The following is an 18,465-nucleotide window of genomic DNA, read 5'->3' on the forward strand; positions in this document are numbered from 1 at the left end:
TTATCTTCACATTGTGATTAAACCCTTAAATTAATTAAACGTAAATTCAAACGTAGCCTATGTTTAGCGTAGCGTATACTGTTTGTTCCTATTTTTATTTAATTATGTTCTTTTTGCTTTAATTTTAATCGCTTCGCATTTATATTAATTTAGTATATTCATATTTAACTAACGCGAAACAACATCAAGTTGGAGTCATAAAAAAGTCTAGAGCAAGAGTTCAAAGGGGGTTTACGAGGCAAAAAGCAGTTGTTCAAAAGGCAGAAGTAACAAAATAAATATTAACGAATACTTATATTTTAATATACAAATGAAAATACACTAAACGTAACTTGTTAACTATTTAATCATAGGGACAACAACATAGGGACAGACAATAACACAACTACCTACTTTTAATCTTTATTCGCCTCGGGTAAAATATAGTCGCCCGGAATAAGATTTACAACACCCTTCGCCTAGTGAGTATCGCACACATCCGTCGATCGGACCCCATGCTAATATTTGCCTGACTCGTGAAATACGCACTCTGGGTTCGGAGGCATATTTATGGTTAAAGAACCGATGATCGGTAGATGCGTTTCACGCTAAGATTTCATCTATTACTTATTACAAGCTTTTATTTAGTTTCACCTGACCGTTGTCTGTGTGTAATCAAATCTTACAAGTTAAACTTGATCTACTTCCCGGTTTCCGATTGAGCTGAAATTTGCATGCATGTATAAATCGGATGACAATGCAATATTATGGTACCATCGAGCCGATCTGATGACGGAGACAGGATGTGGCCATAGGAACTCTGTGATGAAACAACGCAACCTAATTGTATTAGGGTTTTTAGAATTGTCTCGTTGAGTATTAGTTGTCTGTCGTAAGAAAAGTACAGTCAGTGATAAAAGCTTGTATCAAAAATGAAATTTTTGCCAAAAACTTTTTATTTCATCGCTTCGCTGTTGAATGAACATACTTATACATTTCTTATTGTCATTCTCTTTTCCTAGTAAAAGTATGGCAAGGTGAACTAGCTGATCCTTCATAAGTAAAAAATAAATGTTTTTTGAAAGATCTGTGTTATTTCATTTGATACTACGGAATCTGAATAGTAGGTAGGTAGTAAGTATTTCTGTGATATCACGCGTCAGATAGACTAGTGGCTCTGTGAGCTGTAGTCTGGATAGCTTTGAAGCGAATCAATGTACTTATGGCTCGCAAAAAATCCAAAAACTGAATCAACAAAATAATCAATATAATTTATCATGGAACCTACTCGCAAAATGTCATGTGAATTGGTTGAGAAATTGCGACCTGTAGAGGAGTACATCCAGAAAGACGAAAGCATATTAGCTCAAACTAAATACCCTTGGTAACACTCAGTCAATAACAGTAAATTGAAAATCTGTATATAACTCAAAAAATAATCCCTCGGCGTAATATACTGCCGTGGGATTATTTTTTGAGTTATATACAGCTTTTATCGCGCAGCCACATCTAACTATATTTGAGATATTTCTTTTTGAAAGTACACGGACCCCAACTGACCTCATGGAAGTTTCATGACTTTGCCGACTTTTAACACCCCGTTGTGTCTTCGACATCATAGTTTTGTTGTATAGTAGATTATTTTATGTGAAGTAAAGGATGACTCACGTTAGACCGGGCCGTGTCCGGACCGGAGCTTCCGGAGCTTACTTTTCTATGACATGACAGGCGATCACGTGATGCTTTCCATAGAAAACGATGCGCCGGAAGCTCCGGGCCGGACACGGCCCGGACTAACGTGAGTCATCCTTAATACCTACTTATACACTCCGGGAGTGCCGACAGAAGTGAAAACTCAATGACTAGTCCAAAATGTCTGCAGCACTATGTATAATTGACCCATCCTCCTTTCTATTGAAAAACTTTAGTTCCGAAATTGCTGGCCAGTGAGCTTAAATTTGTAGCGTTAATTGTTTAAAATTCGAATAGAAATTGTAAAGTTACCTTGCAGACCTCGCATCTAAATATATTTGGGCATGATATTTTGAGTTTTATTCACCAGTACTCTAGTTCACTTTTATTAGCGATTTCATCAAGATGAAGTTTTCACTTCAATAAGTGGGTACAGTCGCCATCAGATATATCGGAGCGGCCGAGGTGTTCACAATATCTGAACAGTAACTCTAACACCTTGACAATAGAGGCGTGTTGATATTATTGATATTAGTGAGCACCTTGGCCGCTCCGATATGTCTGATGGCGACTGTACCTACTTACAACAGCAATGTAAACGTGTTATTGAGGTCGGTTCAAAAACTGCATTTCTCCTCAACCAGGTCAGCCACTGAAATAACGCTCAACTCCGTTCTGTAAAATGTTCAATGAAAGATTTCGTGACAGAAAATCGTTGGTAATAAGTTTCCAGCCATTGAAGTCGCGGCGATGCTCCGTTTGTCACGACCCCGATTCGCCAACTCTACTTCTTCAGAGTTGAACCACCTTGTGCGGTCAAGGCGGAAACAGTGACTCAGCTCGAACAGTGGCTCAGTCGCCCAAATATCACTCTATATTGTAGCACCTATATTGTATTGTATTGTGTGCTCTATATTGTATCGTAGTATTGTATTGTTGACAGATGACGGCACCTGGAGGATCCGGAAAAATGCCGAGATCGAGGAGTTAGTGGCCGAACCCAATATCATCGGTGAAACGAAAGCGCACAGACTTCGCTGGTTCGGTCACCTACTCAGAATGGGAGAGGATCGGGCTGTCAAGAAGGCCTTCTTGGGACGACCGACTGGTAGCCGTCCGGTGGGTCGGCCCAGGTATCGCTGGGAAGACAGTGTGGCGGCGGATCTGCTTCAGCTTCGCGTCAGTAACTGGCAGGAAGTTGCGCAGGATCGGAACAGGTGGCACGCTCTCGTTTCGGAGGCCAAGATTCTCTTTGGATCCCTGAGCCAAAATAGTTAGTTATTGTAGCACCCTCGCGTGTTACAATAACCAGTGCAGTCCATTTGAAAGTGTTCGATTACTGAATGTTACTTCTATATTACCAGGGGCAGCAAAAAGCCTCTTTCGTGTTGAAATTAGGTTGAGTGACTCACTGTTCGAGCTGAGCCACTGTTCCCGCTACTAGTCTGCAGGTACTGCATCATGAAGGTTTTACGAAGGGTGCCAGGTCACCACACGGATTTTGCTACGACTTTACTTGTATAATGCTACGCAGAATTACTTGTCATTCTATGTTCAACCCTAGACTAAATTTATGTAGTTTTCAATTTACGTCATATGCGAAGTTAGTACAAGGACACTGTGCTGTGTGGTGTATTTTAATTGTTCCATCTAAGAGTTGAGGTGATCTATGAGTTTGATAACAGCATGTCAACCACTGATATAAGTATCTGCCTGTTTTGGCCTTTAACTGAAGCCATTGGACTAGTTTTGGAGTACTTCTATAATATATTAGGTATTTTTTTTGGTTATTTATAAGTGAAGTGGGTTGGGCCGTGGTGTTTGTTTACGAGTGAAATTATAAAACCCTATTAAAAACAAAAACAATTTATAGATTTAATTAGATTGAAATAGCTACGTGTTCAATAATTTAGTGAAGCGAATTGATTTTCCGACAAATTGAAACGGTCTGTAAGAACGCATTTGGCGCCCGTGTTTCTTAATGCATTTACTTGAGCGGCGACTGAAAACTTTTAAAAACTTGGCTGTGTTTGAAAATAGTTTAGGTATTTCTTTTCCACAGAATTCAATAAGGTCGTTGTTTGGTCCTATGACGAGAAGAATAAATCTTGTTTGAGTCCTTGAACAGGCAATTTAGTGAGTCAAGGAATAGAATTTATGAACCATATGTAGAAATAAAAACAAATATCATATTTTTCTACTTAAAATAAAGAAAAGGGCGTGACTTAGACTGAATTTAATGCGGTCAGAAACGCGAGAATATAGCTATTTTAGCATGTACTTATATATATTAGGTAATATATTATAGAAAATCGATAAATATATAGAATAAAATATAAATTCTGGGGATGGACGTATTGAACGTAAGTTTCTTTAAAATTCACTCTCTACGGAGTGATACGATCCCACGCAGCCAGAACCGTGGACATTATCATGAAACTGTGATATTAGTCACGTAGACGCCGATAACATTATCCCACTCATCACTTTTATGGTACAATTGAAATAAACGTGATTCAGAAAACGAAACAATTAGTTACCTGTTGTTTTACGATAATGCTGTACGAACATTTGTGGACTTTATATCAATACGATAGAGTTCATAATTGGTCGTTTAAGCGTGTCTCTCCTAGCTGATATGGAAACTATTTTATTGCGTTGGATAATAAACTTTATAAGCATGGTTGTTGAGTTTAATTTGCTTTTTAGAAGATAGGTCGTTAAATGGCTGACAAGGCAAATAGTCTCCTTTTATGTGACATAGCAAAGAAATGGGTCGCAAAGAAAATATTCTGTAAATATCCGACAGGAATAGTAATGGACCACTTTGGACCATTGTCTTCATGACCAATCATTGTCTTTATATTGACATAGTGTTGAAACATCAGTTATTTTTAACCTCCGATATACGAAAAGAGATCAAAAGACCCTTAAATATATCATTTTGTTTGTGTCATTTATTTGTGTGCTTATCACGGATAGTTTAGTTATTCCCGATTTATGGATTTCCTATGTAATGTCTTAAGGTAAAAAAAACTGGAAATTTAGATTTTATATAACATGCGCCATTACCATATATTATACCATTCAGCCACTTACAGGAATTATCCAGAAATCATTAGAAACCTATAATATTCTCCTAAAACTCGCAAAAGTAACATATAAATCGAAACGAAGTGAAGGAAGCCACGAAAAAACATATTATATCGTATATTTAGTTTCCAGCGTATTTCGATGTTATTTATTACAGGATGTTTGAGGTATTTATAGTTTGGAGGAAACTTCGATGTTAAACAATATCAATTATACCGTTTATTTATATTTTTTATGCGTAAGGTATGGGCACACTGTTGCATCACATCCTAACTCGCATCTAAGACTTTAGAACTGTAAGTCATAATGTTTCACCACACCAGTTTGTAAATATCTTTGTTTGGTTATTCCTTCGTGCACTGAAATCCTCGCAACGCTCAAGATCTCACGTATTCTGTAGGGATTGACGTTCGCTGTCATCGGTTTTGAGAGGCCCAAAGATTACTTACTGTAATCTGTGGGCTGCTTTAGTTTTTCCACCACAAACTTTACACGCAGCCCATGCCTACTTATAAAGATGCAAATAAGAAGTTCAACCTTAGAATTACGGAGCTTCAAAATATGTAAGGGGCATTCCAGAAACGTGTCGGATAGGTACGTACGTGACGCTATTTCTTAAACGACTATCCAGAAAAAGATGTGTTGTTTTTTTGGACAATCGCTATGACTTAGTTTTAAATGCAATCAAAGATCCATTAAAGTGTAAGATGTGTAAAGTCGAAGGCTATCTCATGATTCTAATTCGACATGCGATGTAAATGGCGTTGTACGGTTCCATATTTATCACAATCAATAATCAATTTGACGGTATATTTCTGCAGGTTATCGTACCCCATAAAGTAAGGGATGTGACTCGTATAGCAGATAAGTACCTTGATAACCTGCAGAAAGCTCTATTATACCGTCAAAGCGACCTTTTTCTTATGATCTTTATCTCAGATTTCCATCGCTTAACAAAGCCTCGCGCCGTGAAGTGTGCGCTGGCCTTAATCTTAACCGCGAATATAAACAGAGCCCGAAAGATTTCTAGACCGTTATCACTCACGCCGTCTGCCTCACGTTCACAGCACTATTGACACAGATTGCTTCACAATCTCGCTTGCGACGGACGTGTTCCCTTATCACCAAGACACAGAGTTCAAAATAACACCAAAACAACGCTGGAACAAGAGAATCCTTTAACTCTAGATAGCGTCGAGCGGTTTAGAATTTATTTCCTGCTGATTAGAGCTTGTTTTCCAGTGTAAATAAGAAGCTACTCAGTATCGTTGGAATTAAAGCCGTAGTGCACTGACTTTAAGTCGTTATTCGTTTGTAGATGATAGGTAAATAGTGCTGTGAATATAGTTATAAAAGTAGTGAATGGAAAGAGATAGCTCTTTTTGTTATTGTTATTTTATAAATAAGTGCTGTGATATTATTTAAAATGGTGTATACAATAGGAAGTCATAGTGAGGAAATAAAGAAGGATGGTAGCAAAGGAAGTGTTTGGAAAGAATTACTGTTTGCTTTTATAGGTATGTTTTGATTTTACATTTGTTTTCTCTTTTCTCTTTCTGTTATCTTCAGTTAAAACCTTTGTTTGGGATACCTACCTTATTCAATAAGTTCAGAAAGTTTGGCGCCAAAATCCGCTGTGTAAATTATAGGACTTGTCAAAGAATTAAACCCATATGCGTTTGAAAATATAATTCAATAAATCAAATATATATTATACAACAAGGTAGGGATATAGTTGTAAGCTCGTTTTGGACCACAATTATCTAAGTTAGGTAAAGGTAATTCAAAATAGGGCTCTCGCTGATAATCCTTCGCCTTGGGGGATTGAAATGGGGATGATAGTTCGTCAAGGGATTAAGCAAAGTTCCATTTAATACCTACTCGGGGTGATGATGATGAGCGAGAAATTTCGTTATTTACGTGTATCGATAAAATATATAAAAGTAAAAACAACAATACTCATGACATTTACAAAGGTAGAAATAATACCTTCAAGAAGACTCGTTAAAATATACTTTAAATAGGTACCTACATCACGTATATTTACTATTTATTGACCGAACATTAGCGATGGTCTCCGTGTCAGACGGGCATAAAATCAAAAATGCTTTTTTATGTCTGCAGGTTGCCTTTCTCAGACGATTTTCGTGAAATTTTGTGACCAGGTTCTGTAGTTATAGATATATTTTTTTGTCGATTGTTGTAATAGTGGAAATTGGCATACAGGACTTAAGCGCCTATAAAATAAGTAGGTAGGTAAATATTAATTATTTATACATTTTTAAGCTTATCGCGATGTCTAGGTACGACTCATAATCCACTAGTTGAAATTGACTCACCAATAAACTAGTTGAAAATCGGAAGATCAGCGCTGGAAGCCACCAGCAACATGCTGAGATGGGGCCATTTCGTGGCACTTTAATCTTATTTTGTGTTTACTTTTATAAAATGTATTGTACCGATTGTTTGTGCTTACGAATAAATCAATTCTATTCTATTCTATTCTAAATATTCTCTTTATAAGAAGCAAAATCTTTAAGAAGGCAAAGATAAAAGATTAGAGCATAAACTATAAACAAATAAGTAAAAAAAGATAAAACTTTTACTCATTTGTTTATAGTTTATGCTCTAATCTTTTATCTTTGCCTTCTTAAGATGGTATCGGGGATCTTATCTGCCCTGTAATATAGAGCAGAGAATGCCTACTGGCATTAAGTTCGCCTTTTGTACAATTTTTACTGTGCAATAAAGTTTAAGTAATGAGCAGAGACAATGAATGTTAATAAATACTGTTGTGTCTAAACTTAGTCGTTGTTTTCAAGTGACTTTGTATCTTTTACGAGTTTCATAATTGTTTTTCGTGTTTAGACTAGCGAAACTGAAAGGGTAGTAAAATTTAAATTAGAATGGAAGTAATTTGCTATAAAAAATGCGGCGCTAGCTTTTGTAACTATATAGGCAAAATTAAATTAAAAGTAGACTACGTAATCCTAGTTTAATGAACTTCTCGGCGTTGACTGCAATAAAAGAATCCACTCGCGTTGAGCGGTAGATTGATGTTGTACTTAGACTTTTTCTAATTGATTTTATTCCGTGTTTACTCGTTAATATCATCGTGTTTTAGGTATGTTTATAAAAAATAATAATAATAATATGCTTATTCAGGATTTTTATTTTACCGAATACTAATTAAATGCTGAGTCAAAGCCTTCTACTTACTGCACACATTGCTGGAACTGATGTACAATTTTCTGTTCGTATATTAAAATTTTATCTGTTGTTTTTGTGCTGTAGTTGATGTGCTTTTTTCATCTTCTTGTCCTGTGTATGTGTGTTTTATGGAATAAACGACTTTTCTTTCTTTTCTTCTTTCTATTTTATTGTATACGTAACTACCGAGAACCTGATTGTATAGTTGAATTTTTTAAGCTGACCACCTTACGGTTATCTTAAAAAAAATCAACTGTTCACAAAACCCATGGCTAACGACCCGCCCGGCTACCAATGCTTTTTTGTTATGATTAGTAATTACAACTCTACGTTACTCTAAGGATTACGTTATTGAAAAATCGTTACGTTATCAACGAGTCAAGGGGCCCAATTCGGATTTTGAAATAGACATCTATTAGACATCTTTTAGACATCACCAAGATAGGATAACGATATGTTTAAGATCTAACCTATCAAATTTGACATTCGCGCGATTCTGACTTTCGCGATTCGCGATTTTGACGTTCATAAGCGCATTGTAATATGCCTACTTGAATAAACTATTTTTTATCTTTTATCTTTATCTTATCTGGAGATACTCTTCAACGATTTCCACAGGATATCACTTAGAGATCTAATTCACATCTAATAGATATCTTACTCTATCTAACGTAAAAGTGACGTTGGTTGCCCGAATTGCGCTGCAAAAGAGAACTAGTTGATATCTAAACTATAACGTATCTAGAATGGATCTAGTACGTGTCGTCTCTTGTGAATATCTTGAAATAAATGAAACATGGCGGCGGTTTGTTAAGTGCCAGCAATTGCTCCAGATTACACCAGGAGACTGTCAATTTGCGTCGGCCGGAGAATTAGGTGGCATTCGTTCTGAATGACACTCACAGAGGCCGTACAATTCACCTGTGCGAGGCAACTGCTCGTAAACATCTGAGGGCCTACCGCAAACCTCGTTCGACGTGTTGCCTCCCTTTCACACTTACGTACGAATGTACTTACATGACCCACAGAGAGGCAAAACTTCGAACGTGGTTCGCGGTAGGCCCTTTGACAATTTTTGTTAGATACCCGTCTTCCCGTAACTATGTCAACGTAGAAGAAGTTAAACTGGTACATGAATGACAACGCTTTACTAATAAGTTTAATGCTATTTCAATTCTAAATCGCGCGGTCAAAGTTCGTCGCAAAATTATGGTTATTATTATCAAGGTACAGATTGTTTTATACTTCAACATTTATTTAAAAGGTCTAAGGCCTCAGCCCCAATATGCGGCACGCAGCTTCAACACTTTCTCTAAAAATTTTATTCACAAACTTAAATATTTGTTGTTTATATTTTTTTTTTCTCTACATTCGTTTTTTGATCCGCCAATTCCAACAACGATCCAGATGTGTTGGAACTAGGATATCATCTTATTGTCACAGGATTTATTTTATAGAAATGTTCCTCATTATCTCTGGTCTAGCGCGAATTGAATACAACGTTACATATCATGATCTGTGTATCATTTCAGTAATGCAAAGCTTCTTTCCAGCCAGCGTTCCATTCTTCACACAAGGAATCGAAGCTGACGCGCTAACATCGACTGCGCACGCTGGCAACTTCGGGTCCCAGGCGCCAGGCGCCCACGTGCCCGGCACCCAGGTGACATGGGGGACCATGGCGCACGTGCTGGCGGCCGCGGCGGCGGCGCCGATGCTGTGTTGCGTGATAGAGAGGTTCGGGCGGAAGGTCGGGATATTCATCGTCAGCTTAGTGCAAGGGGTGAGTCCTAGAGGTATTTTACTGGGTCACACACTCACACACTTACTTTAATGGCGCAGCGACCCAAAATGAGTCTTGGCCTCCGACACGAGTTCACGCCAATTGTCTCGATCCTGTGCCATCTCCCGCCAGTTATCGACAGGTTAGTCGGTTATCGGGTCAGTTGACAAGAACTGATTTAGGCCGCAGACTGGAAGCACGCTACAAGAAAAATAATTTCAGTGTTTTCATAAATAGTTCTCCTAAGGGGGCTAAAAGGGAGTTGAAAGTTTGCAACAGGAAATTCGTAGTAAGAAACTATATTAGAAAACAAAAAATAATCAGTCCTTTTCATCCTAATTCATACCGTAATAGAGAAAAACGAGGGCACTCATATTATTATCTCAATTCTTTCGCCGGCGAAGTCAACAACGACGCAACGCATGACGCATATTGACGCATGGCTCTCATTTCACATTTATGTTTTTGATGGGTAATCATCCACGCGAACGAAGTCGTGGGCGACAGCTAGTTATTTATACTGGTATTTTATAAGCTCGGCTCTGCAGATGAAGATTCTTTGATTTTTTCCAAAAATTAAGCTACATTAGATCGATTTTATGCCTCGATAAATAAATAAAAATCTGTTAAAGTTAACACGATCCCAAATTACACTATGTAAATTGATCGTAAAATAGAATAGAATTTGAATTGAAACAATAACATAATCCACCTCATCAATCTTTATTAACGGTCTGTTGCCTAGAATATTGTACTGTAATTGGTTCGGAGACGTGACATGATTGCACGTCAGAACTTGCTCAAACAATTAGTGGCATAGATTTGTTACCGGGATATATCGTCGTTGTTTCCGCTTTAAGGATGACTCACATTAGGCCGGGCCGTGACCGGGCCGGAGCTTCCGGCGCATCGTTTTATATGGAAAGCATCACGTGATCGCCTGTCATGTCATAGAAAAGTAAGCGCCGGTAGCTCCGGCCCGGATACGGCCCGGTCTAACGTGAGTCATCCTTTACCTGACTCCTGTCAATTAATAAATGTCATCTGATATGATCAAGAAACTTTCCTAGATTTTAGGACAAGTGGTATTTCCGATTGAACGAATTGAATATTTTTTAGATTTTTGCTCATTTAATAATGTCATATTGTTTAAAGTGATTGATAGCTTATTATGCAGTGAACTAACTTGGAAGTGTGCAGCTAATGAAGAATAATCTTGAAACGCGTTTAACCATTCTTTATTCAATACTCAGCAATCCATATTGGCTATTTGTAAAGACCGGCTATATATCACTTTACTAAAATCAACTACAAAACAACGTCATGTTTCACACTTTTGGTGTTCTCTACCTTTAAATTTTTAAATCTTAGTAAAATGTACCCAAATCTCTAACTTTTGTAGTGTCCATAGGAGAACGCAACTTTTCCTGAATGTTTTTGACCCAGTTTGTGTTTTTGGCAAAGTATATAGCAGCTTGCACTTTTGCATTCGCTATTTTAACCGATATTATTTCAGATATCCTGCATACCCCTTCTTTTGGATGTCAATGAAATCAACATCATAGCTCTACACATACTGGCTGGAATATCATCAGGCGGCCTGTATACCATCTTCCCGATATACATCCGTGAGATCAGTTCCATACAAAACAGAGGGTTTGCTCTCTCTCTGTTCATGCCAATGACGGCAGCAGGGTATCTGATGAGACTGGTTACAGATGTAGACGCGCTGATGTTCTTGATGGTGGCACTTGTGGTGTTTCAATTGATCACGGTGTTCTGTCTATTGGAATCCCCGAGTTACTTGGTCATGAAAGGGAATCATGAGGTGAGTCAAGTTAAACCAATTACAGTAAATAATGTGATATGTAACATGTTTTGTTTTGTAGAAACAAGAGTAGCTGTTTTAAATTTTAGATGTTTGATATTTAAAATTTTATTCATCCAAAGTTGTGGCGAGGAATTGTGTATGAAAGGGCCCACTGATTACCAGTCCGCCGGATGATATCGGCCTGTCAGTTAAACGTAAAATTTGACAGCTCCGAATAACTGACAGGCTGACATTGTCCGCCGAACTGGTAATCTGTGGGCCCCTTTAGGTATTATTCAAAGCCGACGGGAAGGCCAAGGCAGGCCAGTGATACATACGTGTCAGATGTGTTTTTTCAAGTCAATTATGTACTTCCTCTGATATATATTCCGTAGCTGTGATAATTTTTTGATATTTTGGCACACTTGCTAGCGCCATGTCCACGGATTTACTCTGAATAGTTGCGTTAGATGAGTGCGCAAGAATAAGCCGGATCAAATGATTCCTAATTTATTCTTAGGAATCTGTGGAATAAGCTGAGGCTCAGATAAAGCAATTGGTTGGAAATTACGTTCTAAGAAGCCCTTGGCTGACTGTTACCCATACATAATTATGTGTTTTTTCTTTCAGCGAGCAAAATTAACAGTGTCTAGATTAAAATGCCTGCCGCCTGAACATCCGACCGTGATACAAGAAGTCGCCAGCTTGAAGGACGAAAGCGACCGAGCGAGAGCTGCGGGGAAATTGCATACGATAACAATAAGTAAGTAGTAACCGTACTAAATCGTTCTTGAGCTATTTTAGGCGTCAATTTTTATGTAGACCCTTCTGTAGAGGGCGAGTGTAGGATAATAAATACACAGTTTTGGTGGCAGCTTACTAAATTAAACGTTTAGACCAAATAAATCAATGTTGTGGGCTTTTAAATTTAATCAATCAATTCTATGAAACTCAATCACTCACGTTATAATAGAATTTAAACTGTTGTGAGACATACTAACATTGAATAATTTTACGGTTTAGACTCACTTGTTTTTAGTCACTCGCGCGACATGTTTCGGAGAGCGTAGGTCTCCTTTCTTAAGAACTAACAGCGCAAGCAGCGTTCATGACGGCCGTGTATCCCGTACGCGCGCGCGCGACGCGCGAGTGACTAAAAACAAGTGAGTCTAAGAGTGACATTCCATTTCCAACTGCAGCTGCAATACTGTTCATTTTACTATGGAAACGCGTCGCTGTCACTGTCAATTTCCATAGAAAATGAACAGTATTGCAGCTGCTGTTGGAAATGGAATGTCACTTTAAACCGTAAAATTATTCACTCATGTTATGATTTCTATAGTGGTAATTTTGGTTAATTAGTTAAAAGGTGGTTATTTTAGGTTAGAAAGTTAAAAGGTTGCCTACCTCCAATTTAGTGATAACTGACCCCCTGCATAAACATTTATTAGCGGGAGGTCAACTATCTCTGCAGCTGACTGTACCAGTGGCGTTCACGAAGAGAGGCCTATGCTTAGTAGTGGGCGACTGAAAGCTAGAATGATGATGATGTGATGACCGTATAAGTTCCATCGATTCTACCTTTAATCTAATACATTATATTGATTTAGTCCTATTAAATTTTTCGCAGTTAAAAACCCGATATGGCGCGACGCCACCAAAATCGGCGTGGTCCTCCACAGCACCATGATCCTGAGTGGCAGTATCATCTTCTTGGACCAGCACAAGACTCTGGTCCAGCTGGGGTCACCAGCAGACCCTGACAGGGTGCTCACGCTGGCTTGCTTCTGCGCTGGCAGTTTGCTGTGTACAACCGTCATACGAGTTATGGAAAGAAATGTAAGAATTAATTTGTGTAGTTTTAATCTGATAAACTCAGCATGTCAAGCACTCATCTTTCTATCTCTTTCTCTTTTTGAGTGGACAGATAGACGAGTGGTTTTTATTTTTTAATTTTACTACGGAGACTTCACGGCAAGCCGATTTCTCACGCACACACATATCATACTTATGTATCGTGTTTGAGCCATTCCCCGCTCAGCCCTCGAGTTGTGAATGTGTGCGTATCACACGTAAGGCACTATCAAGAAATCGGCGTGTTATGAAACTTATGAAATTTGTTTATCGTAGCGAGTATTCCTTCTGTCTATCTATCTTTCAACTCTGTCTGACATTAATTTTATATTATTATGTTTATACCGGGTGTGGCTTGTAATATGAGCAAATAATTAAATCATAGATTGTAATCCTCAAACGGTGACACTTTTGTTCTACAACTTTTAAAAATTATGAATTATTTAGACTCCTTATTTTTCATACAAAATAAATATTATCTTCAATGGACGCCATCGCCACGCCATATCATTGTGATTGACGTTGCTTGTCACGCCTTAAACAAAACAAAATTCGCAATACATTGCGTCTTAGAATAAACTTTAAAGTGTATTAAAAATCAAACCACAAGTTATTTTTAAAAGTCGCTGAATAATTGTTAGTCAGTGTGAGGAGTACAGCCTACAGTTTAATTTTTTGCTCATATTACAGGCCACACCCGGTATATGTCTTTATTTCTTCCTACATTTTCAACTTTTGTTTTAGTACCTCCTAACCAGCGCATTCTTCGTGATGGCTGTGTCAATGGGTATACTGGCGGTGTACACGCAGGCCGACCTGACGGTGTACACGTTCCGCTGGGTACCCGTGGCCGCACTCGGAGTACTCGTGGCAGCGTACGGCGTGGTTTGGGGGCTACCCGCGCTGGTGATAACGGAGCTGTTTAACTGTGAGGTGAGTAAAGGATAACTTATGTCAGACCGGGCCGTGTCCGGGCCGGAACTTCCGGCGGATCGTTTTCTATGGAAAGCATCACGTGGTCACCTATGATGTCATAGAAAAGTAAGCGAGGAAACGCCGGCCCGGTCACGGTCCCGTCTAACGTGAGTCATCCTTAACATTCTGGATAGACGCAAGCCCAAGCCTTCCCAAACCTACTACTTGTAGAAGAAAATATTTTAATTTCCAACTGGATATGGTCTTAAGAATCAAAAGACTACTAACTCAATCTACTATTACCACTACTAATCGAAAGAAAACTAAATAAATCTAAATCTACGTAAGTAGGAATATCTACCTACCTGGCCTACTGACTAAACAAACAACATTCGGCAGCCATTAAATTATTATCTATGTAAATATCAACATTTTGAAAGTGCACATTTCACTCGCAGTTAAATACTAGCTCCGTGACTAGTATGCTCAATGTAGCAATTTAAGAGCTGTTAGAGAGGTAATTAAATTTGCGTTAAATAATCGTTATAATAACTTGGGGTTTACGTACTTGGCAGCGAGATAACAGAATAGCATTGCTAGAATTTACAGTTTGGGCACAATTATTTAATCAAGTGGTATAAAAATTATAAAATGTAGCTAAAAATATTGGAATACATAACTAAAACTGGCAATTCATCTATAGGTATAGGTAACTCTAAAATTTTCATTACATCAGTAGTATCAAGCATATGATAGCATAATGATACATTAAATTTCCTAATAGTACCTACTATTTAGCTGCGTGGACTGATGCCGATGATGATTGATAAAACGCATCGTATGTGATATATGGGACGTTATCTATGAAAAGGGACCTTATTGTCGATGGCGCTTACGCCATTATTAACGATGTTCCGATATAAATACAATGCCGCGCTACGCTGTGCGGCATAAGCGCCATCGACAATAAGGTCCCTTTTCATAGATAATGCCCCATATGTCCTTTCCCGGGCCTCAAACTATATCCATACGTCTAAATCTGCTCAGCGGATTATGCATGAAGATATAACTGACAAAGTTACTGTTGCATGTATTATATTAGCTTGGATAGGGATGAATAGTCGCACCCAAATTCTCAGGGTGATAAAGTGCTGCCGCTGTATATTGAATAGCACAATACGAGTACACGACTCAATAAGAATGTACCACGGGCCGTGGACAGAAAGATTGATGTTGACGCTGTGGGCTAAAACCGATTACGTTTATGTTGCTCTCGATTGTGCGATGTCGTATGGAATTGGCAGACATTTCATGCGTTGGAAAATTGGGTAATAGTGGATTCTATAGCGTAAATAAATTCGTGTTGGTTACTCAATTTAGTCGTGAGTTTGCAGAGGGGAGTTCAAGAAATAGCTTTGTTGTCTAGGATTTTTAGGATTTTTTTTGTTACCGCTAGTTACTAATCGTGGCTAGGTCGATAGGAAATTAAATTCAAAATACATAATTATGTATTAATTTCGTCTTGAACAAATTTCGCGAATATTTCGTGAAGACTTGTCTTGTTGTGGCAATGTAAAAAAATTGTTTTCTCTTCCTCCTCTGTTTCAGATCCGATCTCACCAGCTAGCTCTCCTGTACGTGTACTCCCAGTTCATAAAACTGGCGCACGTGTACTCCTTCCCATATATCGAGGACTACATGGGCGTGTACAACATGTTCTATATATTCGTCGGCATCAACCTGTTCGGGGCGGTGTACTGCCTGTTCCATATACCGCAGCTTAAGAATAAGACGACGAGACAGATCGAAAGGCAACTGAAGAGAATACCGCTTTTGAAGATGTAAACTAGTACTATGCGAATCTTTTTGCACAGTAGTGTTGTGATGGATGGCCACTGCAGTTACATTACTGTTGAAACATTACTGCCACGGCGTTGACGATGTACCTGTCAATTTCCTCGATAAAATGTGTGCCGGATTGCACGTCATAATCGCGGCAGTAATGACACACATATATATATGTATATCAAATGAATGAGTGATGATGGTTGGTGGCGAGCGTCAAGAAAATTCACAGATACAGCGGCCGCTTTCACGCCACAGCAGTGATGCTGCCACAGTAATGCAACTAAAGTTGCCATCCCACCTTTACTCTGCAACATTGCAAGTGCAGCGGCAAACGTCACTATCACGTGAGAGGGCCTACCGCGAAACACGAAAATCGAATTTCCTTTATCTGTCACTCCATCACTCTTGCATATTCGACCTACTTGTAACGAAAATTTGAGTTTCGTGCTTCACGGTATGCCCTCAGATATCACTATCGATTTCTTTGAGATTGCGATGCTGTCGTTGCTTCATCCCTGTAGTGATTAGACCGTTCCATGCACGACTAATTTTATCAAAGAGATTGTCAGTGACATCACCAGTTTCTCGCTGCTGGAATGCTGCAGTAGTAATACTGTTGGCAGTCGCGATTAGGACGTAATCTTAAATGAGACTGCCGCCTAACGCAGTCTGGCTCAACCAGGCCCTTATACAGTTTTATCGGATATACAATTAGATATAAGTTTGCAATTTTATAAATGGAACAAATACCAAAGTAGAGTCAGTCTAAGCTACTTTGTACCGACTTGAACAGGACAAAGCGTGTCATTATTAAACATCATAGGAATTTGATATTAATGATAATACTGCCATATTTTGTCATTGAAAATCATATGCAGTGTTAGCTTGGTCCGACTCTACCAGTCATGTTAAGGTCCCTTTTTATACGGAAAGACTCACATCAAGTTGTTGAATAGTTTAAAATGGAAAATGTGAATCGTTTAGATGTACCTAAATAGTAGGCACTTTTGCTTAGAAATAAGTTAAATCTATGTTAAATGCTTAAAACAGTTAACGTATGTATAAAGTAATGGGCGTAACTTGGTTAAACTTGTAATGTGACATGACATGTATATAAAGGTTGTATAAATGTTTATAGCATACCTGAATAAAATAAAAACATACTTATATAAATCTAATAAATTAACTGCAATTTTTACCATTTTAATTTTCTTACATTCCACAATATCTATTTTACCTAGTAGATATTTCATTTGACGCACGCTTTTATTTTTAGTTAATCAATTAATACCCCTGAACATTTTCCGCAAATCACCGTCCATTGTGCCTATTTTGCGCGAAAGGTAAGCCTACTGTAACTACCCTAGGTATTCATTAGCATTCACGAAGCCTAGCAATCAATGAAGCTTTGAAATTGCTTGCCACTTCGTGTATGGTGCTTGGTGCTTCGTACTTCGTCTTTATATGTATTAACAATGTAGTAGAGTTAATTCGCTCATAATATGCAATGCATACCTAGGTTATTAGGGTTCCGTACCCAAAAGGTAAAAACGGGATCCTTTTACTAAGACTTCGCTGTCTGTCTGTCTGTCTATAATTTGTACTCATACAAGTACATGGGTACTTATGAGGTTGAAGCTCTTTCAAGCAAAGTTATCAAAGAACTATCTTCCAAGAATCTTACGAAAAAGCTAGAGCGTCTTTTCAACTAATATAGCAGATTCTAGTGAGGTTCTTTTATTTTCTAATAGCAGTGTTATTTTTTCTTAATCCCTGGGAAGGCACGTACGACGGCTTTAGTGAAATACCTTTGTAACACACTGGAAGCGGTATATCTTTGTTGTTTTTCCTTAAAGAAGATCGTAAATACTAGTGGCTCTGTGAGCTGTAGACCTCGCGAGCATATCTTATTGGGCACGATGACAATATAGTAAATTAAAAAAAAAAAACAGTACGAAAAGTGTGAAAAAAATACAAAAAGTTATGTATGTCCCAGCATATAATTACTGGGGATCGAACCCAGACCTTCTGTGCAAACAAAAAACGGGAACGTTTGCAAAATACGCCATGAAGGTTCTTACCTAAGGTGACGAAATTTAGCTACTCATTCTCAAGTAAAAACTAAATATCTTAATACCTCCTAAACCAGCGAAATAAAATTTCTGAATTTTTGGCCATTTAATCTGTAAGATTTAATGGCCAAAAATGCATGTCTTAAAAAGAATACACTCTTATGATACCGATACAACTATTTGTTTAAGCGCGAGCTGTCACAACTTTT

At 38.2% G+C, this 18,465-nt stretch overlaps 1 protein-coding gene across 1 annotated transcript; it reads left to right on the top strand.

The window, feature by feature from the left end:
* Positions 1-5,757: 5,757 nt before the first annotated feature.
* On the top strand, positions 5,758-17,382 carry LOC134674072 (uncharacterized). Its single transcript, XM_063532124.1, has 7 exons — positions 5,758-6,281; positions 9,528-9,757; positions 11,274-11,585; positions 12,198-12,330; positions 13,198-13,406; positions 14,166-14,354; positions 15,945-17,382. The coding sequence occupies exons 1-7, from the start codon at positions 6,191-6,193 to the stop codon at positions 16,179-16,181; spliced, it is 1,401 nt and encodes a 466-aa protein (XP_063388194.1). The 5' UTR covers positions 5,758-6,190; the 3' UTR covers positions 16,182-17,382.
* Positions 17,383-18,465: the final 1,083 nt, after the last annotated feature.

This window comes from Cydia fagiglandana, chromosome 19, assembly GCF_963556715.1.
Source record: "Cydia fagiglandana chromosome 19, ilCydFagi1.1, whole genome shotgun sequence".
In the NCBI taxonomy this organism is placed as follows: Eukaryota; Metazoa; Arthropoda; class Insecta; order Lepidoptera; family Tortricidae; genus Cydia; species Cydia fagiglandana.

Bases quoted from the DNA above. Each gene is read 5' to 3' on its own strand.
- LOC134674072 (XM_063532124.1), top strand. From the start codon at position 6,191: ATGGTGTATACAATAGGAAGTCATAGTGAGGAAATAAAGAAGGATGGT. The intron at 9,758-11,273 runs GTGAGTCCTAGA...ATATTATTTCAG, and splicing joins TCGTCAGCTTAGTGCAAGGG to ATATCCTGCATACCCCTTCT. The intron at 11,586-12,197 runs GTGAGTCAAGTT...TTTTTCTTTCAG, and splicing joins TCATGAAAGGGAATCATGAG to CGAGCAAAATTAACAGTGTC.